This window comes from Salpingoeca rosetta, assembly GCF_000188695.1.
Source record: "Salpingoeca rosetta unplaced genomic scaffold supercont1.9, whole genome shotgun sequence".
Classification (NCBI taxonomy): domain Eukaryota; class Choanoflagellata; order Craspedida; family Salpingoecidae; genus Salpingoeca; species Salpingoeca rosetta.
The window spans coordinates 51,332-71,331 of record NW_004754925.1 but is presented as its reverse complement, the minus strand read 5'-3'; the positions used below and the strand labels follow the sequence as shown (position 1 = coordinate 71,331).

At 56.5% G+C, this 20,000-nt stretch overlaps 8 protein-coding genes across 8 annotated transcripts in view; 3 read left to right on the top strand and 5 right to left on the bottom strand.

Annotated features, from left to right (window-relative positions):
• Nucleotides 1-772, bottom strand: part of PTSG_03916 (Dhx33 protein) — a gene marked incomplete at both ends in the record, with an annotated part of 6,164 nt that extends 5,392 nt beyond the window's left edge. The window contains one exon of the mRNA XM_004994754.1: nucleotides 197-772. Coding sequence (XP_004994811.1) covers nucleotides 197-772 — 576 coding nt within the window. The remainder of the gene's footprint in view (nucleotides 1-196) is intronic.
• Nucleotides 773-911: 139 nt separating this feature from the next.
• Nucleotides 912-5,194, top strand: PTSG_03915 (uncharacterized protein). The gene is made up of 9 exons (XM_004994753.1): nucleotides 912-1,167; nucleotides 1,492-1,666; nucleotides 1,931-1,936; nucleotides 2,072-2,155; nucleotides 2,473-2,641; nucleotides 2,864-2,892; nucleotides 3,207-3,285; nucleotides 3,896-3,980; nucleotides 4,209-5,194. The coding sequence occupies exons 1-9, from the start codon at nucleotides 1,096-1,098 to the stop codon at nucleotides 4,455-4,457; spliced, it is 948 nt and encodes a 315-aa protein (XP_004994810.1). The 5' UTR covers nucleotides 912-1,095; the 3' UTR covers nucleotides 4,458-5,194.
• PTSG_03914 (uncharacterized protein) lies at nucleotides 5,076-6,991 on the bottom strand. Its single transcript, XM_004994752.1, has 2 exons — nucleotides 6,538-6,991; nucleotides 5,076-6,100 (listed from the first exon to the last, which is right to left on the bottom strand). The coding sequence occupies exons 1-2, from the start codon at nucleotides 6,953-6,955 to the stop codon at nucleotides 5,370-5,372; spliced, it is 1,149 nt and encodes a 382-aa protein (XP_004994809.1). The 5' UTR covers nucleotides 6,956-6,991; the 3' UTR covers nucleotides 5,076-5,369.
• PTSG_03913 (uncharacterized protein) lies at nucleotides 6,980-10,029 on the top strand (the record flags this gene model as incomplete). Its single annotated transcript, XM_004994751.1, has 6 exons — nucleotides 6,980-7,623; nucleotides 7,918-8,041; nucleotides 8,310-8,434; nucleotides 8,653-8,873; nucleotides 9,236-9,805; nucleotides 9,964-10,029. The coding sequence occupies exons 1-6, from the start codon at nucleotides 7,518-7,520 to the stop codon at nucleotides 10,027-10,029; spliced, it is 1,212 nt and encodes a 403-aa protein (XP_004994808.1). The 5' UTR covers nucleotides 6,980-7,517.
• A 200-nt stretch (nucleotides 10,030-10,229) lies between these two features.
• On the bottom strand, nucleotides 10,230-11,760 carry PTSG_03912 (uncharacterized protein; the record flags this gene model as incomplete). The annotated part of the gene is made up of 2 exons (XM_004994750.1): nucleotides 10,230-10,241; nucleotides 10,408-11,760. 2 exons carry the CDS (start codon nucleotides 11,758-11,760, stop codon nucleotides 10,230-10,232), a joined length of 1,365 nt encoding a protein of 454 aa, XP_004994807.1.
• A 277-nt stretch (nucleotides 11,761-12,037) lies between these two features.
• PTSG_03911 (uncharacterized protein) lies at nucleotides 12,038-14,623 on the top strand (the record flags this gene model as incomplete). The annotated part of the gene is made up of 2 exons (XM_004994749.1): nucleotides 12,038-14,315; nucleotides 14,415-14,623. 2 exons carry the CDS (start codon nucleotides 12,038-12,040, stop codon nucleotides 14,621-14,623), a joined length of 2,487 nt encoding a protein of 828 aa, XP_004994806.1.
• A 719-nt stretch (nucleotides 14,624-15,342) lies between these two features.
• Nucleotides 15,343-16,783, bottom strand: PTSG_03910 (transferase). Its single transcript, XM_004994748.1, has 2 exons — nucleotides 16,488-16,783; nucleotides 15,343-16,143 (listed from the first exon to the last, which is right to left on the bottom strand). The coding sequence occupies exons 1-2, from the start codon at nucleotides 16,672-16,674 to the stop codon at nucleotides 15,431-15,433; spliced, it is 900 nt and encodes a 299-aa protein (XP_004994805.1). The 5' UTR covers nucleotides 16,675-16,783; the 3' UTR covers nucleotides 15,343-15,430.
• A 315-nt stretch (nucleotides 16,784-17,098) lies between these two features.
• Nucleotides 17,099-20,000, bottom strand: part of PTSG_03909 (uncharacterized protein) — a gene marked incomplete at both ends in the record, with an annotated part of 6,599 nt that continues 3,697 nt past the window's right edge. The window contains 6 exons of the mRNA XM_004994747.1: nucleotides 17,099-17,221; nucleotides 17,421-17,537; nucleotides 17,744-18,373; nucleotides 18,598-18,716; nucleotides 19,244-19,541; nucleotides 19,719-20,000. The exon at nucleotides 19,719-20,000 is cut by the window's right edge and continues 798 nt beyond it. Coding sequence (XP_004994804.1) covers nucleotides 17,099-17,221; nucleotides 17,421-17,537; nucleotides 17,744-18,373; nucleotides 18,598-18,716; nucleotides 19,244-19,541; nucleotides 19,719-20,000 — 1,569 coding nt within the window. The remainder of the gene's footprint in view (nucleotides 17,222-17,420; nucleotides 17,538-17,743; nucleotides 18,374-18,597; nucleotides 18,717-19,243; nucleotides 19,542-19,718) is intronic.

Sequence of the window (20,000 nt, the reverse complement as noted above, 5' to 3'; positions counted from 1 at the left end):
GGATGAGTGCAGCATGCGCCGGCGCAGGTCAACAGTACAAGCATCCACGCAAATCGTCGTGTGTGTATGCAGGGAGATGTACTTGATTGCATGTCCACCCACAAGTGAGCACACACGAGTGAACACACACACACACACAACTACACACATACACACACACACAAGTACACACATACACACACATACACACCCCAACCTTGATGCGCGTGGATGGGGAAGTGAGTTCGTCGAAGCGAACTGAATAGCCCACAAGCTTGCCAACCTTGGAGCTGCGCTCCCAGGCGACACGCTGGGCCACGGTGATGGCGGCAACACGGCGAGGCTGCGTGATGGCGATGGCGCCGTACCGCCGCTTGCCATGCTTGTCTTTGTAAGCATTGATCTGATCCTCATACAGGTACTGGGGCAGTTGCGTGGTCTTGCCACTGCCCGTCTCACCAATGACAATGTTGAACTGCTGCTGCTTGATCATCTTCATCAGGGATGGCCGTGCGTTGAAGATGGGCAAGTCCTCCCGCAGTTTCCCAATCTCCTCTGCACTCATCTCTTTCTTCCCCGCATCACTGTTTCCACTGCTGCCACTACCCTTGTCAGCGTCACTGCCTCTGTTGCCTGTCTTGGTGCCTTTGTCCTTGAATTCCACCACCTTCTTCACCTTCTCTTTTGTTTTTGCCGTGTGTCTCCCACCGCTGCCACCGTGCTTTGCGCGCTTGTGTGCCAGCTCCCCACCACCTCCGCTTCCACCATCGCCACGCCCTGTCATCATCATCATCGTCGCTGTGGTTTGTGGTTGCTGTTGTTGTGGTTCGTTTGTGCGTGTCCGGATGACCTGATGTGTGTGATGTGAGATATGACCCTTCCGTGCAATTCTCCGATTCCTCGGCGCCACGCTGCGCATTATGCCCCCATATCGTGCATATCCACCACATGTGTGTCGTGGCCCGCCTTTTTTTTGCCTTCTTCTTTCTCTTGTCGCCGACCACGCGTGCTGTTGCTCTCATTTCCCGCTTCTTGTTCCTCTTGTCGCGTGTGCGTGTGTGTTTTTGTTTGCAGGTGAACGTTTGTTTGTTCGATCCCCACAACTAACCCCCCAAGATGAGTGAGGCAGCCGTCGTGATTGTGAAGCAGCCCGACAGCGAAGAGCTTGTCGAGGTCCCCGTGGACCAGGTGTGTGTGAGGGGTGTGCGTGCGTGTGTGTGTGTGTGTGTGTGTGAGGGGTGTTGGTGGAGTAATGAGAACGATACGGAGTTTGCTGTCTGTCACACACGAAGCATGACACGTGGTCAGATGATGATGTGTGTGTGTGCGTGTGTGCGATCGGAGATCAACACGTCTCTGTGGATGCCCCCCCCACCATGTTCCCTGCTGGCGTACTCTTTTTCTTTCAAGCAAGCCATGTTTTTTTCTTTCCCACTTCAATCATCTCACTACCGCCGCCATCACCATCACGATCACGACGATCATCATCTTGCTTGCTTGTTCGTTTTGTAGGATGGTTCCCTTCCTGTGGCCACGTTGGACTCGCAGTTTGCTGGTGCCACGGGTCTCAAGTTCAAGAACCCCGCCACGGGCGCGTACCGCGCCATCCGCGTCGAAGACGGGAAGTTGCTCCCGCCAAACCCTGAGGAGGGCTGGGGCACTACCGTCTACGAGGTCGTCGTTTCCGGTGAGTTGCAACAGCACAAGCGAAACGCCTCGTGTGATGATGTGTGTGTGTGTTGTGTTGTGTTGTGTGTTGTGTTTGCTTGCTCTATCTCTGTGCTGGCTCCAATCAATTCCCTCGTCCCTCTGTCTTCTGTTCTGGCCATGCCACCACCACCCGGCATTTCACCATGTTTCCACATATATTTCCTCCTCGCTCACCATCACGTGTGCACGCACTTTTTGTCCACCACCCTCAAACACATCAACCATCACCACCTTGTCACAGAAACAAGTAAGCGGCGTGCGGAGGAGGAGGAGCAGCCAAATAAGCGAGCGGCTGTCCGAGGGGATGAAGGTGATGATGGCCCCGAAGATGGAGAAGAGCGTTACGATCCACGCAAGCGTGACCGGACCGATGTCCCCTCAGGCGTTGCTTCTCAGCAGGAAGGCCGTCCCGCCGCAGAGGAAGGACAGCAGCCCGCCGGTGGCCGCACCTGCTACAAATGTGGCGGTGAGTCTCCTACTCTTGTGTGTGTCTGTATGTATGTATGTATGTTTGTATGTATGTGCATGTGTGAATGTATGCATGTATGTGCATGTGTGCGTGCGTATGTATGCATGTATGTGCATGTGTGCGTGCGTATGTATGTATGCATGTGCATGTGTGTGTGCGTGCGTGTGTGCGGACCCACTTGAAGCATGCCTTGGCACAGTTGCTCCCAAAGTTTCTGTACACGTGCGCACACAACTCACTCCCTTTCTCGCCCGCCTTCCTTGTCATCCTCGCCCCCCCCTTCCTTGTCTTTTTCGCGCTTTCTTTATCTTTAGGCCAGGGCCACATTGCCGTGATGTGCCCATCACCGGAGGGTGCCAAGGACAGCCCAAGCGAGTCTGAGTGCCACCTCTGCCACGGAAAGGGCCACTTCCAGGCCCGTTGCCCCAACACCGTCCCACGCAATGTGTGCTGGAAGTGCGGCATGTACGGCCACATTGGCAGGTGCGTTTCAAGCTACTTATTTTTTGTTTGGGGTCCTGTTGCCTTCATGCGATACACGAACAGACGTTTCATCCACCCACCCATGCGTGCAAACGAAACAAACAACACCAACAGCACACAACAAGAAGACCGAGAACAAAACCACTCTACAAACACGCACACTTCAACTTTGAGAGCAATGTGACAATGGCGTGCGCGTGTGTATGTGGTGTCCGTGTGTAGGGAGTGCGGCGGCGGCATGGGGTATGCAGGTTAGAGTGCAGAATCAACACACACATACCAAACACATGACAGCAAGCCTGTGTTGCTTGCACGTGTTTTCGGGCTGTCGTGATGGGAAGAGAAGGAGAGCTTTCACCCCACACAACCAGAAGGGGGTGTTTTCTGTCTGGTGTTGATCCTTTTGTTTTCCCTTTGTTGTGTTTGGATGGTTGACAACAACCCAACCGCTTTGTCTTTCTCTCTCTCTCTCTTTTTTTGTTGTGGCCGTGCGGTGCTGCTGCTGCGTGTGCGCTGGCTTACGCTGCCCCTGCTTCTGCTGTTTGTTGTCTCCTTGCTGTGACAGATCCTTATGCACCCCACGACCCCTACGGCCGTCCCCCATACTACGGCGGCGGCGGCGGCTTCGACCGTACCTGCTATGTGTGAGTACAGTGATGTATTTGCTTTGCGCGAAGACAGCACCGTTTACGCGGACCGTGTCTGCCGCGCGCGCGTGTGTGTTGAAATGTTGGCTGCGGGTCATCCATGTTGGCTGCGAGTCAAAATCGCCGACCCAAGCTGTTTCTTGTTTGCCAATTCCTTTGGCGTCTGCGTGTGTATGCATGTGTGTATGTGTACGAGTGCGTCTGTGTTTCTTCTCCTCCGAGCCCTTCCTCTTCCCCTCCGCCTCTTCTTTCCGTCCCCCCCCCCATCTCCCCTCCACCTCCCACGCATATTCTTAGCAGTACCCGTCTTCGTTTATTAGTCAAGCTGGGTACCTCCTGATATATGCAAGATTAACACTGGCAGTAGTTTGAGGAGCTGTGAGCTTCGTTCAGTGCTTACAATTCTATAGGTTATCTGCCGAAATTTCCTTCTCTCTTCCTTTTCTTCTCCTTTTCCCCCCTGCCATCTTTCGTTCTTACTACCTTTCTCCCCTCAATTTCTCCCCCCGCCAAGCTTTGCAAATACGAACTCATTGTTGTTCTATTCTAACCCATGTCTATGTCACACTGTTGGTGTGCTTGTGTTGTGCGTTTTGTCATTATTCAGGTGCGGTGAGCGCGGTCACCTCGCTGCCCGCTGCCCTCGCTCCACTTACAACGGCGAGAAGCTGTGCCACGTCTGCCGCAAGCCCGTAAGTGTGCATTTGTGTGTGTGTGTGTGTGTGTGTGTGTGTGTGTGTGTGTGTGTGTGTGTGTGTGTGTGTGTGTGTGTGGCTTCTACTGTGTTTCTCAGCTCGTGCCACTCGCTCATAGTTTGCGAATGCTTTCAATTCTCACTCGCCCTTGTTGCCGTGCGTTGTTGTTATCCTTCCTCTTCCTTCCCTCATGCACTAAATGTGCACGCTGCGTGTACGTTACAGGGCCACATTGCCCGTGACTGCAAGCTGTGCCGCATCTGCCTCGGTGAGGGTCACCGCTCGTACGACTGCCCGCACCGCGGCACCCACGGCGGCCACCACGGCGGCCATCACGGCGGTCATCACGGCGACTACTCTGGCGCCCCTGCCCGCGCATCTCCCGGCCAGCAGGGCTATGGCCAGGACCCCTACGGCTACTCGGCTTCGTCGTACTCGTACGGCCAGCCGCCCATGCCATCAGAGTACCAGTAGGCTGATTCATTGATGACACGCGCCCCCCTTTTTTTGTTCTCCCCTCTTTCTTCCCCAAGCAGACCCTTTGCCGCCTGTCTTGTAAGCAGAAGATGAGTGCGAGTTGAGAGAGGACGAGAGGATGAGGAGGAACCGAGCTGTAAGTGAACGAGGGGTGGTGTGAAGCGATGCGACGGTGGTGGTCGAGATGATGGAAGCAAGCGCGGCTGTTCACTGCCACGATGAAGATGGCGATGGAGACGGTGATGTGGATGTCGTTGCTATTGTTCGAGTTCATCTGTCTGTGTGTTTGTGTGCGTGTGTGTGTGGAGTGGACGTTGACATGGTGTGGGTGTCCTTTTCTGTTTAAGTGCCCCCTTTCCCCCTCCTTCCCCCCTTTGCTGTTGTGGAGTGATTGTGATTTGACCTGAGAGCGCGCCTCGCCACTCAAGCCGCCCGTGCAACGTTTTGTTTGTTCTCTTTTGCTTGCCGGGCTTGGCCTTTGGCCTTTGGTTCCCAGCGCCCCGTGTACGTGTGCGTCATTTTGTGTGCTGGTCGCTGTTTGAGTTTTGTGTTGCTCTTGTCGACTCGAAGTGCTTGCTTGTCTTTCTCGTGAGGCTGCGGGTTCTTCGCAAGTGAGGCGTGAGAGAGTTACTTGTGTGTACGTATCCAACAACAGCGCAACAACAGCCCTTAGTCCCTGTGTTGTGCATATCGTTTCATTCATCACAAATACAACGCATGTCAACAAATGGGCATCAAGTCAGTGCAATGAAGGAGGCAAAGCGTAGTTCCGAAGCAGGGCTTATGTCAACTCAAAGTATGGCTGCCAACACAGCAAGGCTCATGTCAACTCAAAGCAGCAAAAACACCCGCAATGCCCGCGACACTCTGCGAGCGCGATAGTGCGTAATCATGTCATGTCATGCCACGTCACTTTGCCGTGCGCGTGCTCGTAGCCAGCGGCGACGGCGTCGCGGGCTTGGTGCTGCCGCTGTTGCCACTGCTTGCAGTTGCTGGGGTTGTGCTTGCTGTGGTGGTGCTCGTGCCTGTGGCTGTTCTTCGGGACCGAGCGGCACTTGCGGGCCTTGACGTCGATCTGGGCTTCCTTGCTCTTGGGGCGGCGGGCTTGCTTGCCTTTGGCTGCGCCGATCGAGGCCGGGGTGGAGGGGTGGCGGTGGGGGTGGTCGGCGATGGCGACAGGGAGCAGTGCGAGGGCGCTTCTTTGGGCTGTTGTTGGTGCTGTTTTACGCTTGATGAAGAAGAAGAGGAGGAGGAGGAGGAAGAGGAGGTCAGAGTTGGTGCGGATGCGGTGCGAGGTTTCGCCCTGGATGATTGAGAGGTTGATGATGAGGATGGTGTTGCTGCTGTTGTCGTCTGCTTCTCTGCCGCACTCGTCATTGCTGTCGTCGTTGTTGATGCTGCTGCAGCTGCGCCGCGCTTGGCGCGCTTGGATGCGGGAGCGGTCAAGTGCTTCAGGTCGTCCAGGGTAAGCGTTGGCGGCAACCCCTTGAGCTGTCGCAGCTTCTGCTTTGCCAACATGAGATGCACCTCCAGGTTTCGCAGTCGCGATTTGAGGTATGCGGCGTGCTTTGCTGCAGGCTGCGCCAGCGTCACCTTGCTGATTTGATCGTCGTGTGCAGGAAACTCATACGCAGGGCGGTCTGTGTGAGTGTATGAGAGAGAGCATGAGAGACAGTGTGTGTGTGCGTGCGGGTGAATGAGTATAATGAGCATATGCGCGCGCGCGTGTGTGTGTGTGTGTGCGTGTGTGTGTGTGTGTGTGTGTGTGTGTGTGTGTGTGTGTGTGTGTGTGTGTGTGTGTGTGTGTGTGTGTGTGTGTGTGTGTGTGTGTGTGTGTGTGTGTGTGTGGGCGAGTATGCGTGTTGGCTTTGAAGACAAAGAGAGGCAAGTTCGGACGATGCAGGTAAACAGTCGATGGACGGAGAGCCCAATTGCATCCACTTTTAAACCAAAACCACACACAAGGAGAGGTTCAACCAAGCACACACAGACACAGAGACAGACACAGAGACAGACAGACATAACAGAACACAAACAGAAACACACACAAACACAGACAGAGACAGACGTGACACACCTGTTGGAGACCATAGCGTGGCGCTGAATGTGTCGCCGCTGACCGTTTCAATGTTGTGAGAACGCCGCTGCCATTGCTGCGTCTTTCGCTCTTTGTCACGCCACCACGCTTCGCTGTGTTTGTCATAGACTTTCTTCACCTTGCCATCAAACGTGGTTCCTGATTTCGTGGTGGCAAACCCTTCCTTCCCACGCAAGCCGAGGCTCTGCAGCTGCGGCAGGCTGATCTTCAGCTTCCGCTTTTGTCGTCTCCGCTGCTTCTTCACCACCGGCGCTCCATCTCCGCCTTCCTTCTTGCCTTTATCATCTGTTGTCGCAGCAGCCGGGCTCTCCTTCCCACTCGCCGCTGCCGTCTTGTTCTTCTTCTTGCTGCTGGTGCTGGTGCTGGCGGCGGCGGTGCTGCCTTCTTTGCTCGCCATTGCTTGTTCACTTCTTCAGGTTCACCGCGATTGTGGACGATTTGTGAATGGTTTCTAATAAAAATCGGACGCCAACCGGAGCCTGGTGACTGGCGACGATGCACAGGCACCCCCACAGCAACCGCGGCACTGCCACCACAACCACCTAACCAAGCCACAAGATGCGAAGAACCAAAGCAAGCAAGCGGGAAGAAACTTGGGCAGCCAGCAGCGCTGCTGCGGCTTGCTTCGGCCAAGCCACCTTTTTTAACGCTCTCCACATTCACACAAGGGCAGCGTTTGCTCTCTGAGTGGCGAAGGAGATCAAGCGCACGCAGCCACTCAGCTCTTCTACTCATCGCCGCTGCGTCAGTGAAAACCACACCCGGCATTCACATCACGCACACACGCTGTTCGCGCACACGCAAAGCACTCGCTGTTTGCGTGCACCCTGCTCGCTCACCGTCACAGCAACAAGAGCACCAGCAACGCCAGCAGCACAAGTCTGCATCTGAGGCCGAAGCAATACCAACAGCCACACACCTCTCTGGCTGGCTGTGTCCGAACGCAAGCCGATTCAACCATGAGGGTGTCGGTTTTGCGGGTGCTGAGGCATAGCTGTGCCACACTCTTCTTGATCGCGCTGCTTTCGTTTGCGCCCCCAACACCCACGCATGCTCAAACCCAAGGTACATGCGTGTTCGTATGTGTGTGTGTGTGTGTGCGTGTGTGCGAGTGTGTATGTGTTTGTGTGTGTGTGCATGGATGTGTGTTTAGACGTACGCGCACGCGTGCGTGTGTGTGTTTGTGTTTGTTTGTGTGTGTGCATGTATTGAGCACGCGTGCTTGTTCACGGCCTGACTGATGTCCATGGGTTGTGTTCATCCCTTTGACCAAGCACTTGCTGGCTTGGCATCTCTTTGTGATGAGTTTGCTCACAACATGTCCCTGCGATTGCGCCTTTCCATTTCTCCTTTGCCAAGGCTGTGTGGAGGATGTCGATGTCGTATTTATTGTCGACGTCACCCCAGCGGCAGCTACTACAGACCTCAAGGCCGCCGTTTCAGCATCTGTTCAACACATCTTTGCACAGTTTTCGTCCGCCAGGTCCGCGTCGACCGCACAGCGTCGTGTGTGTGTGTATGCGTGTGTGCGTTTTTGTCTGTGTATGCCTGTGTGTATGCCTGTGTGATGCCTGTGCGTCGTGTGTGTGTATGTATGTATATTTGTGTTTGTGCCTGTGTGTGTGCCTGTGTATGCCTGTGCGTGTTTTGTGTTTTCGTGCTCGCAGTGCCATTAGCTGTAAATACCCGGCCAGCTCACGCCACACGCGTAACATACGTATGTGTACCTGTTTTTGTGTGCATTCCAACAGGATATCCATTGCTCCAGTCTCTGACAAAGGGTATGTGCAGCTGCCTCTGGCCATGGGCGCATCCGCATCCAGCGTGCTGGCTGCCGTGGATCGACTTGACCCGTTCGGCACATCTTTCAGACCAAGTGCGTGCATATGCCCAACAGTGAGAGCAATGATGCAGAATAGTGGAGACGGAGGCTCAACGAAGGTGGCGAGGAACCTTTGTTGTGTCATGGCCCACATGAGCTGCTGCATGTGTGTAGCGTCCACGTCAACGCACATCCTCATGTTCACACACATACACACACACACACACACACACACAACACACACACACACACACACACACACACACACATAGGCGAAGCGTTGGATCTGGCACGCGAGCACTTGCAGCTGTACGGGCGCACCTCTGCTGCCCATGCTGTAGTGGCGTTTGCTGCCTCTGCTGTCAGCGATTCTTATGGTGCCGTGTACGCGGCGCGCTCCGACCTGACGGATGCGGACGTGTCCTTCACATCTGTTGCTTATCTGATCAGCACCAGCAGTCTTGGCGGCCTCTACACGCCCACGTCCATCACCGTACGCTGCTCACAGTGGCCTTTGTGTGTGTGTATGTGTGTGTATGTGTGTGTGTGTATGTGTATGTGTGTGTATGTGAATGTGTGAAAGGGTGAGAGGATGAAAGCGCAAGTGCGAGAGCAACAGGAATCGTGCACGTGATTTCGTTTGTGCTCGGTCTGCTGACGTGTTGCGTGTTCAACAGCAGCACTGCTCGATACACCTTCTTTACTCACATACGACAACTCACACAATAAAACACACACACACACACACACACACACACACACACACACACACACACACACACACACACACACACACACCACCACCACCACCACCACCACCACACTCCGCAACCACAATACTCTACGACACAACAGCTTGGTTCGTCGTCGTGGCCTGCGTCGGCGTTGCAGCAAGTGACCACCGCCGTCAGCTGCCCCCCGGTCCGCCTCAAGCCCTGCCCACCGGCCCAGGTCCACGTCGGCCTCACTTGCACCTACCTGCAGGAGGTGGCGATTGTCATCACCTCGGGGCCGCGCACTGCCAGCCTGCAGCAGCAGCTCGCCTTCACCGCCGCCATCACCAACCAGCTCCTCTCGGCACCCGGCACCCGCGTGGCCGTGTTCGCTGCCACCGCCCAAGGCCATGTCGCTCTTCACGATTTCACACATGAGCAGACACAGGCCGCTGTCACGTCCGCACTGGATGCAGCGGCGGCGCAACTTGTCGTGTCGTCTGCGCGTATCGACCTTGCCGGCGCGTTCACGGCTGTGCATGCGAGTATTGCTACCATCGGCGCCAGTGACGCGCGTGTGCTGTATGTTGCGTCTGCGGCCGTGTCTGATGTTGAAGGCGCCATCGCCGCCGCCACAGCACTCCGCCAAGCCGCGCGCGTGCATGGCGTGTACGTTGGCAAACCAACCAACCCGCCACTGCTACTCGACGTGGTGTCGCTGCCTGTTGCCTTCACGGGCTTGCAGCTTTCCACGTTTGCAGCGCTCGAAGCAGCATCGACCATTAGCCAAGCAGCGACACACGTCCTCTCCGACACACCGCCAACCACTACCACCACGACCACGACCACGACCACGACCACAATGACGAGGTCGACGGAAGAGGTCACGTCGACGGAAGAGTTCACGTCGACGGAAGAGTTCACGTCGACGGCTGAAGTGACAACGACGGGTACGACCAGCGATGGCAGCGGGTCAAGCGCGTCATCATCATGGTCCACACCAGTGGTCAGCACATCCACCTCGACCATTGCAACCACGACAACGAGTGCAGCATCGACGATGGAAGATGGAAGCGGTACAACGACAACGGCAACGACAACAACGACAACGATGACGATGACAGAGACGACGACAGCTACAACATCCTCTGCCGCGACAACGGAAGAGGGAAGTGGTGCGTCCACAACAGCAGCATCCACAACAATGTCGGTGACCACGTCGACAAATGCTGGAGAGGAAAGTGGATATACATCAGCGTACACATCGTCGTCATCGTCCACAACCACCAGCACGGCATCATCGTTCACACCTACCACAACGACGACAAGCACCAGCACAAGCGAGGAGGGGAGTGGCATGACGAGCACATCAACCACAACATCGACCTCAACGGACGACGGCAGCAGTGGTGACTCAAGCACATCGTCCACCTCGACATCAACCACACACACGTCCACATCGTCGTCCACATCGACCTCAAGCACATCATCCACGTCCACGTCCACCTCGACATCAACCACACACACGTCCACATCGTCGTCCACATCGACCTCAAGCACATCATCCACGTCCACGTCCACCTCAACATCGACCACACACACGTCCACATCGTCGTCCACATCGACCTCAAGCACATCATCCACGTCCACGTCCACCTCAACATCGACCACAACATCGACCATTGCGTGGAATGCGGTTGGGCTGCGGGAGTATGGGGTGTTCACGGCGACCGCGTCGTTCTCGGATGCACGGGCCGTGTGCGGACTGAACGAGGGCCGTCTTGTCGTTGTGTCGGCGAGTGAGATGCTTGGGGCGGTTGAGATGGCTGTGCAGGAGGCCATTGGCACTGGTTCGTCATCCATGTGGGAGGCGTGGCTTGGAGCTGAGTTTGTGAGCGGGGAGGGTGTTGTGTGGCGGGACGATGCTGACGGAGAAGGGCTGACGGGAGATGAGCTTCCGTTTTCGCAGCCCCTTCCGCAGAAGCCGACGCGTGGGCTATGCGTTGCGCTTGCAGCTGACGGGAGCGTGGTGCTTCGGTCGTGCGAGCTTGAGCTTGTGTTTGTGTGTGAGCGCGAGCTGTTCACGAGCACATCAAGCAGCACATCAAGCAGCACGTCCACATCGACCTCAAGCACATCATCCACGTCCACGTCCACCTCGACATCGACCACACACACGTCCACATCGTCGTCCACATCGACCTCAAGCACATCATCCACGTCCACGTCCACCTCGACATCGACCACACACACGTCCACATCGTCGTCCACATCGACCTCAAGCACATCGTCCACGTCCACGTCCACCTCGACATCGACCACACACACGTCCACATCGTCGTCCACATCGACCTCAAGCACATCATCCACATCCACGTCCACCTCGACATCGACCACACACACGTCCACATCGTCGTCCACATCGACCTCAAGCACATCATCCACGTCCACGTCCACCTCGACATCGACCACACACACGTCCACATCGTCGTCCACATCGACCTCAAGCACATCATCCACATCCACGTCCACCTCGACATCAACCACACACACGTCCACATCGTCGTCCACTGTCACAGCCGTCCCCACAACTGCAACCACAACATCGACCTCAACGGACGACGGCAGCAGTGGTGGCTCAAGCACATCGTCCACTTTGACCACCATCACCTCAACCACGACAACGACGACCACCATCACCAGCACGATGAGCGAGGAGAGTGGCATGTCATCCTCATCAGCAACAACCACCACAACCACCACGAGCACAGCAACAGACACGAGCGACGGCAGTGGAGATGAGTCGTCAACATCAACGCCAACGCCATTCACCAGCACGAGCACGGCCACATCAACGCCAGACGAGAGTAGTGGCGACACCACCACCACCACCACCACCACCACCACAACAACAACAACAACAACAACAACAACCACAAGCGCGATGACGACGGTGTCGACGAGCTGGAGTGGTGACATGAGTGGCCTTCTGCCGAGCTCAACATCGACGTCAACGTCAACGTCAACATCGATGTCAACATCGACGTCAACATCAGAGCCGAGCACGTCAGTGCCGGAGGAGGACCAGAGCCTGTTCTTCCGCCTGTCCAACATCCCTCGATACAGCATGTTTGTAGACCTGGCGTGGCAGACGGGACTGGCGCAGGTGCTGGACAACAAGCAGACGGTGATGACCGTGTTTCCGTTCACCAACGCCGGGTTCTCTGCAGTTGAGAGCGACGTGCTTGGGCTGGACATGATGTCGCTCACGTCGCTGATGCAGCGGCATGTGGTGATGGGCCTTCCGCTGGAGCTGCGGTTTCCGCTCTCCTTACAGCTGGGCAACCTGGACGGCGACTTGCTGTCGATTGCCGGGGCACGCGGGGTGTACACGGTGAACCGGCGCCGCGTGACGCAGCGGAACATCAACGCCATCAACGGGTTTGCGCACGGCATTGACGGCGTGCTGCTCGGCGATCTCACCACAACCACGACCACAACCACGACAACCACGACCACAACCATGACAACCACGACCACAACCACGACCACAACCACGACCACAACGACACTGTCAACGACAACAACGACGACGTTTGGTGAGAGTGGCAGTGGCGAGACCAGCACATCATCCACGACAACACCTGTGAGCACCAGCGAAGGGTTTAGCGGCGACACGTCAACGTCGACAATGGGCACGACCACCGAGTTCAGCGGCGACACCCCAACAACAGCGACGACGACGATGACAACGACAACGACGACGACGACAACGGTGGTTGGATCCGGTGATGATGGGTCTGGCGAGACGTCCACGTCCACAACATCGTCGTTGTCTACTCCAACGCCAGCAACGACAACGACGACGACGACAGCATCAACCTGGATGAGCGGTAGCGGGGACACATCGACGAGCACGAGCACAAGCGCGAGTACCAGCACGTCGATGATTACAACGACGATGGATGGTAGTGGTGAGGTGGACACGACCACAACCAGCACCACGTCAACGTCGTTCTCAACAACGTTCCCTGGCACAACGACAACGACAACGACCACTGTGCCGCCGGAGCAGCTGAGCATGCTGTATCGTCTGTCGATTGAACCCGCCTACTCGACGTTTGTGTTCCTGGCGCAGCGCACGGGCCTGGCCTCTGTGCTGGACAACAAGCAGTCCTTCCTCACCGTGTTTCCGCCCACCAACGCCGCGTTCAACAAGCTTGGGGCAGCGAATCTGGGCATTTTGTTTGACAGCCGCAACCTTGAGACGGCGCGGCTTGTTGTGCAGCGGCACATTGTGGTTGGCTTTCCGCTACAGCTGCTGTGGCCGCTATCGCTACAGGTTGCGAACGAGGCTGACGAGCTGCTGACGATTGAGGGCGGTGCCGGGGTGTACCGCGTGAACGGCCGACGGGTGGTGCGACGGAACATGCAGGCACTTAACGGGTTTGCCCATGGGCTGGAGCAGGTGATCACGGATGAGCTGCTAACAACGACGACAACGACAACGACAACGACAACCAGCACACCTCCCATGATGAGTGGCAGTGGGGAGAGCACGAGCGCGATGAGCAGCAGCAGTTCAAGCAGCACGACTTCCATGGACATTGGGAATGGCACATCGACAGTGCCGTTGAGCACTACAGGCACGTCGACGTCCACCTCGACAAACGCCAATGCAACGCGTGAGGTCTCAACGTCGACAACATCAACATCGACCGTGACTACCGTCAGCAGCAGCACAAGCAGCAGCACGTCCTCCTTCACCACGGCATCTGTGAACATGACAACAGCATCCACGTCAACGTCAACATCGTCCGCCTCATCCTCGTCGTCCTCGTCGTCATCCTCAAGTTCCAGTACAACATCCACCAGCAGCACCACCAGCAGCAGCTCAACATCCAGCACAAGCAGCAGTGCGTTCAGCACGAATGCGACGGTGAATGCCACAGTATCGACACCACTGTCGACGACCAGCACCACATCGACGTCAGTGGGACCGCACGTGACGGTGATCACACTTGAGGATCGCTCCCTCTCGTCGCTGAGCCTGACGGTGATTGCCTTTGCAGCGCTGCTGTCGATGCTGTTTGCAGTCCTGCTTGGTGTTGTGCTGGTGCGCAAGCAGCGGCAAGTGCGCCGTGCCCAGAACAGGCTGGAGGCGGCGACGGCGCAGCCAGAGGATCTGGAGTGGGACAACACCATGATCCCCGCAGGGAAGGGTGATGTGTTCACCTCGTCGTCATCATCATCGGGCACGTCTGCATCGACGCGATTCCTGCCACCGCCGCTGCCGCCGCGGCTGCCTGTTCCCGCCACAGATGTCGCTGTGTCTGGACAGGGGAGTGGGGTGTATCCCGTTGCTGTGGAGCCGCTCGGGAAGGCGCTCGATGGTGGCGGCGATGGTGGCGATGACAGCGGGCACGCTGAGGATGGCAGCAGTGGCGGTGACTCGCACCATGCGCAGTCATCGGCCGCGGCGAGCGAGGACGCATTTGGCGATGATGACGACGCGGACTTGCCGTGGTGATGTGGCACGTGCATCGATGTAGGTGTGGTGATATCACAGCCGTGCGTGCTTGATTGAATGAACCACAGTGAGAAGCCAGCAGGGACAGTGTGTTGGCTGCCCCTGTTTCCGCCTCTTCGCCAGGTGGCTTGATGATGTACATAATTAATTGATGTGTTGGCGTTGTTGCTATGGGTGGAGGGGTGCGAAGCGAGATGCGGAGTTGGTGTGCAAGGTTGTGATTGTGGTGTTTGTGGGTGTCAGGGTGGTGGCGGTTGTAACACCAGATTACGCGCCTCGTTTGTGGGCTCGCTTGCTTTGCTTGACTGCGGGTTTGGGTGACATGCATGATGTACAAGGATGGCTGGCAAGCAAGCAAGTAAACCAATGCTAGTTGAGAAAGGGAAGCGGCTACGAGCAAGCAAGAAGACGGCACAGGGGACAGAACAAGCAAAGACAAGCAAGCAAGCAAGGCGGGGGGGGGGACAAGCAAGGGTTGACAAAGGCCTGTCAAAGGACAGACGGGTGTGCGAAGATGCACACCACTCCGACACAGAGAAAGGAAGACAGAAAGAAAGACGCCTTCCTTGAGGTCACAACAAAGATGGGCGCCTTTCTCTCTCTCTTACACACACACAGACGCAGACACACACACACACAGACGCAGACACACACACACACAGACGCAGACACACACACACACACACACAGACGCACAGACGCAGACACACACAGACACACAGACGCAGACACACACACACACACAGACGCAGACACACACACACACACACAGACGCACAGACACATACACACACATGGGGACAGGGATTAGGTGGTGGCGACGCGACGCCTACGCACGGCCTTGCCGTTGCCGTTGGTTGCGTGTTCGCCGTCATCGTGAGCAGCCGCTGCGTCCGTTCCGTTGGTTGCGGGTGCCTTGACAGCCGTCTTTGCGTGGCCGTTGGTGGCAGCCTGCTGCTTGCTCTTCTTCTTGTCGTCCGCACCGTATGTCTTCTTGAAGAAGCTGGTGAAGAGCACAATCATGGTGAGGTGGTACGCAAACTGGACGTATGCGAGGTACTTCGGGTACACGGTCTCCAGCGGCGAGATGCACAGGACGGCGTGGGCAATGCACGAGTAGAACTGGAAAATCTGCCAGGAGGTGATGAGTGGCTTGAAGGGGTGGCGGATGCCGAGGGCGCTGACAAAGTAGTGGGTGTACATGAGGACGTGGGTGAAGCTGTTGATGCACGCGCCAAAGCACGCGGTGGCCCCGCCGTAGCCGAGGTAGAGGAGCAGTCCCCAGATTGGGCCGATGGTGGCGTGGTGGTATACGTGGAGGAAGGACATCTGGCGATCCTTCTTGCGCAGGGCAATGAAGATGGTGTCGAAGAAGTCGAGGAACTTGGAGAGGTAGTGGACAAGGACCCAGAACTCCGCCGCCTTGGTGAAGGTGGTGTTGAGGCCGAAGAGGTTGGGCACGCTGAAGGATGTGTTTGGAATCTGGATCGGCTCGCCCGCACGCAGTTCGTTGAACAACCCTGTCCGTTGGGTGAAATAGATGGGGAATGAGGGAAGGGACGGGGAGAGGCGGGAAAGTAGGCATGTGAATTGCGAACACGTCCAGAAGGCAAGGCATGGGACTGGAGGCTTGGAACACAAGGGTGGGCCGATCGACACGGTATGCAAGTAACACAGAGACAGAGAGAGAGAGATGCACGCAGATAACACTCACATACACACACATACACGTACACATGCACATACACACATACACGTACACATGCACATACACACATACACACATGCACATACACACACATGCATACACACATGCACATACACACACATACATACATATACGCACATACATGCACATGCGCACCTGCTGTCATGGCGGCGCAAACGACGACCTGGGCGATGTTGTAGATCATCATTGGGATCTTGAGCTCAAAGGCGGGCCTTGAGCGCATAAACTTGTACAGGCTCACAGCCACAATGACATAGATAATGCCAGACCCAATCAACACGGGCGGCTGCACCAGGTAGTCATACTCAGAGTGGTACTGCATGGTGATGGTTGTGTGGTGGAGGAGGGTGGTGGCTGCAGTGGTGTGGGTGTGGGCGGAGGAGTGTGCGCGGTGGTTGTTGGCAGAAGGCAAAACACACAACAACACGCGCCTGCAGTTTATGCTGTCGTTCACCGTTCCTCCAAGCGGGCGGACACAACACCACACCGCTCCACACACACCGCACACACAGCACACAGCAACTCAGCACACCAAGCATGTCTGAGGGAGGAGGAGGAGGAGGAGGAGGGGTTCAGGGGAAGGATCGTGTGCGACAGCTTGAGCATGACCTGACGTTGTTGAGGCAGAAAGTGAAGGATCTGGAGCGGCAGTGCGAGGAGGAGGAAGAAGCCACGGATCGCAGCAGCGCACGCATTCGGCAACTGGAGGGCGAGCGCATGGATACTATCAAGACAACCCAGCGCATTCAAGAGGTCGTCTCCGCCATGCGAACAACCGTCACAGACCTCATCAAGGAACTGGGAGGCGACATCGACTGACGCGTGCGCTGCAGTTCAGAGGTTGACACATCCACGGGCTTCACGCCAGCCTGGTCAGCACACATTGGGGGAGGGGAGCACAGAATGAGGTGTGTGCGTGCGTGTGTGTGTGCGTGCGTGCGTGTGTGTGTGTGTGTGTGTGTGTGTGTGTGTGTGTGTGTGTGTGTGTGTGTGTGTGTGTGTGTCTCGCGTTTCAGCACAACGCACAGACGGACAGGCACACAGACACATCTTGGGCGGGCAACGGACCACGGGCGGGCGGGTTGCGAGCTGCTCCGTGCTCTGTGCGAGAACGCCGGCAGGAATGTCCACATCTGACAGCTCCGAGATCTCGTCAGAGTCCCAGTCGTCAAAGCCAACGGCGCTCTGATGTGTGTGTGTGTGTACGTGCGTGCGCGCACGTGTGTGTACGTGCGTGTGTTTGTGTGCATTTTTGGGAAAATAACGAGGAGGATGAAATCAAACGTCGCGAGAATGAGAGGATTGTAGGAAGGTATGAGAATCCTCTGGCGCATGACAACTCAGACACAGATATGCATACAGACATACGCACGCACGGAGGCACTAATCACCTGTGATGGCACGACGACGGGCGCGGTTGTGCTGGTGCTCGGCTGTGCAGTGGCAGTGGTGGTGGCGGCCTGTGCAGCGGCAGTCGGTTGCTGTCCGTTGCCGTTGGCGCCATTGTCGCCGTTGTCACTGCTGTCGAAGCTGAGTGAGTGCTGCCGCACCATTGTGCTGCGTCGTCGCACGGGCGCATCCATTGCCCCAACACTCCCACTCCTCAGCACACGGCCACCGCCAACGCCGCTGTGACTGCGCTCAACAGCGCCCACGCTGCTGTCCCGCTTCGTCACCCCGCCATGACCACCACGACCATCGTGACGGCCCTTGCCCTCCTCCTCTTCATCGTCGTCGTCGTCGTCGTTCCACTCGTCACCCATGAGTGCCGTGCGGTCCTCGTGTTCACCTGCTCCCGACTCCTCATCACCCCACGACTCGCCAAGTTCCCGCTTGCTGCTGCCCGCACTTGCCGCTGCCGCTGCTGCCTTTGACTTTGCCTTTGCCTTTGCCTTTGCTGGTGCCGGTCGCGTTGTGGCGGCTGCGTCTGCAGAGAGCAGGCCGCTCACGTTCTCTGGCCGCGCCGGTTGCACGGGTGCACGCGTTGGTGTTGTTGGGCGGGGTGACGACGCAAGCTTGCGCTAACAACCGGCAGGCATGCGAGTGTTGATGTGTGAGCCAGTGTCAGCATGACGTGCAAGGATGTTGGAAGGGGGATGAAAACAAGGAGGGGGAGCACATGAACAAACACATGTGGGCATACAAGAATGCATGCGCACATGAACGCAAACACATGCAGGCAGCGCATCGTCATCGTCATCATCATCGTCACCACCATCACTGCCACCATCACGCGTGTACCCACCGTGCAGTAGTCGTCGACCTCTTCCAGGACGCGACTGCGGATATGCTCGAGATCCGGTGCTGGCGGCGGCATGTACGACAACTTGGACGTAAACTGCTCCTCACGCAGCCCGCGAGCAGCTGATGCCAGGGTGTGTGTGTGTCATGTGGTGAAGCGGAGGTTGTGCGAGGTGAGAGAGCAGTTGGAAACAGTTGGACACGGACACAGATTGATGTGTATGAGGAACAGAGACACATGCGGCACGTACAGGCTATGTCAGCAGCAACCCGACACACACACACACACACATGCATACATACATACATACATACGTACGTACGTACATACATACATACATACATACATACATACATACATACATACATACATGCATACATACATACATACATACATACATACACACATACATACATACATACATACATACATACATACATACGTACGTACGTACATACATACATACATACATACATACATACATACATACATACATACATACATGCATACATACATACATACATACATACATACATACACACATACATACATACATACATACATACATACATACATACATACATACATACATACATACGTACGTACGTACACACAACACCAACCCCCCTCCAAGCACACACAAACACACATGAGCTGAGTCCGTAGCTGTGGAGGGCCGTGTCGAGGTCCTGCAGCACCGCGTCCTTCTTGGCGTTGAGCACCTTCCACGACACGGACGTCACGTCGTCCAGGATGCCAGACGTCGCCTTCCCCCACCGCTTCTTCCGCTGCGCTGCGGCTGCTGCCGATGACGATGCTGATGGCTCAGCCCGCCGCCGCCGCCGCAGCAGCGCTGGCGATCGCGACCGTGTCGACGCCGTCTCGTCGTCCTCTTCGTCGTCGTCTTCGTCTTCGGACCGCGGTGGCTCGAGCGACTTGCTGCGCTTCTGTGATGATGGCGGTGGTGGCGATGTGGCGAGCAAAGGAGTCAACAGCAGCCCGCGATGGTCAAAACAATGAAGGCTCATGCGGACATGGCCCAAGCAAGGAAACACACACTGAAACACACACGCACACACGCACACGCACACCCACCCACACACCCACACACACATCACGTGTACCGGTGTGCCGATGCGCAGGAGGCTGCGGGAGCGGCGGAAGACGGGGGCGCGACCGAGGAAACTCAGGGACCGTTGCTTCTGCCTGAGACTCTTGCTTGGCGGCGGTGGGCGTGCCGGCTTCGACTTGCTCGTGGCCGCCTTCTTCTCCTTTGCAACAGCACCTTTCTTGTCATCGCGAGCTTTCTTTTTGCGTTTCGGTGCACTCCTATCCTCCTCTTCCTCCTCCTCTCCATCGCTTGTCATTTCTTCGTCTCGTTCCTCCTGCTCCACCTGCTTGCGTCG

What these genes read in the sequence shown, in the direction of transcription:
- PTSG_03915 (XM_004994753.1), top strand. Translation starts at nt 1,096, where the DNA reads ATGAGTGAGGCAGCCGTCGTGATTGTGAAGCAGCCCGACAGCGAAGAG. An exon ending in CACCTGCTACAAATGTGGCG is followed by an intron (nt 2,156 to 2,472) that starts GTGAGTCTCCTA and finishes CTTTATCTTTAG; the next exon opens with GCCAGGGCCACATTGCCGTG. An exon ending in TTCGACCGTACCTGCTATGT is followed by an intron (nt 3,286 to 3,895) that starts GTGAGTACAGTG and finishes GTCATTATTCAG; the next exon opens with GTGCGGTGAGCGCGGTCACC.
- PTSG_03914 (XM_004994752.1), bottom strand. Translation starts at nt 6,955, where the DNA reads ATGGCGAGCAAAGAAGGCAGCACCGCCGCCGCCAGCACCAGCACCAGC. An exon ending in CACGCTATGGTCTCCAACAG is followed by an intron (nt 6,101 to 6,537) that starts GTGTGTCACGTC and finishes ACACTCACACAG; the next exon opens with ACCGCCCTGCGTATGAGTTT.
- PTSG_03910 (XM_004994748.1), bottom strand. Translation starts at nt 16,674, where the DNA reads ATGCAGTACCACTCTGAGTATGACTACCTGGTGCAGCCGCCCGTGTTG. An exon ending in TTGCGCCGCCATGACAGCAG is followed by an intron (nt 16,144 to 16,487) that starts GTGCGCATGTGC and finishes CCCAACGGACAG; the next exon opens with GGTTGTTCAACGAACTGCGT.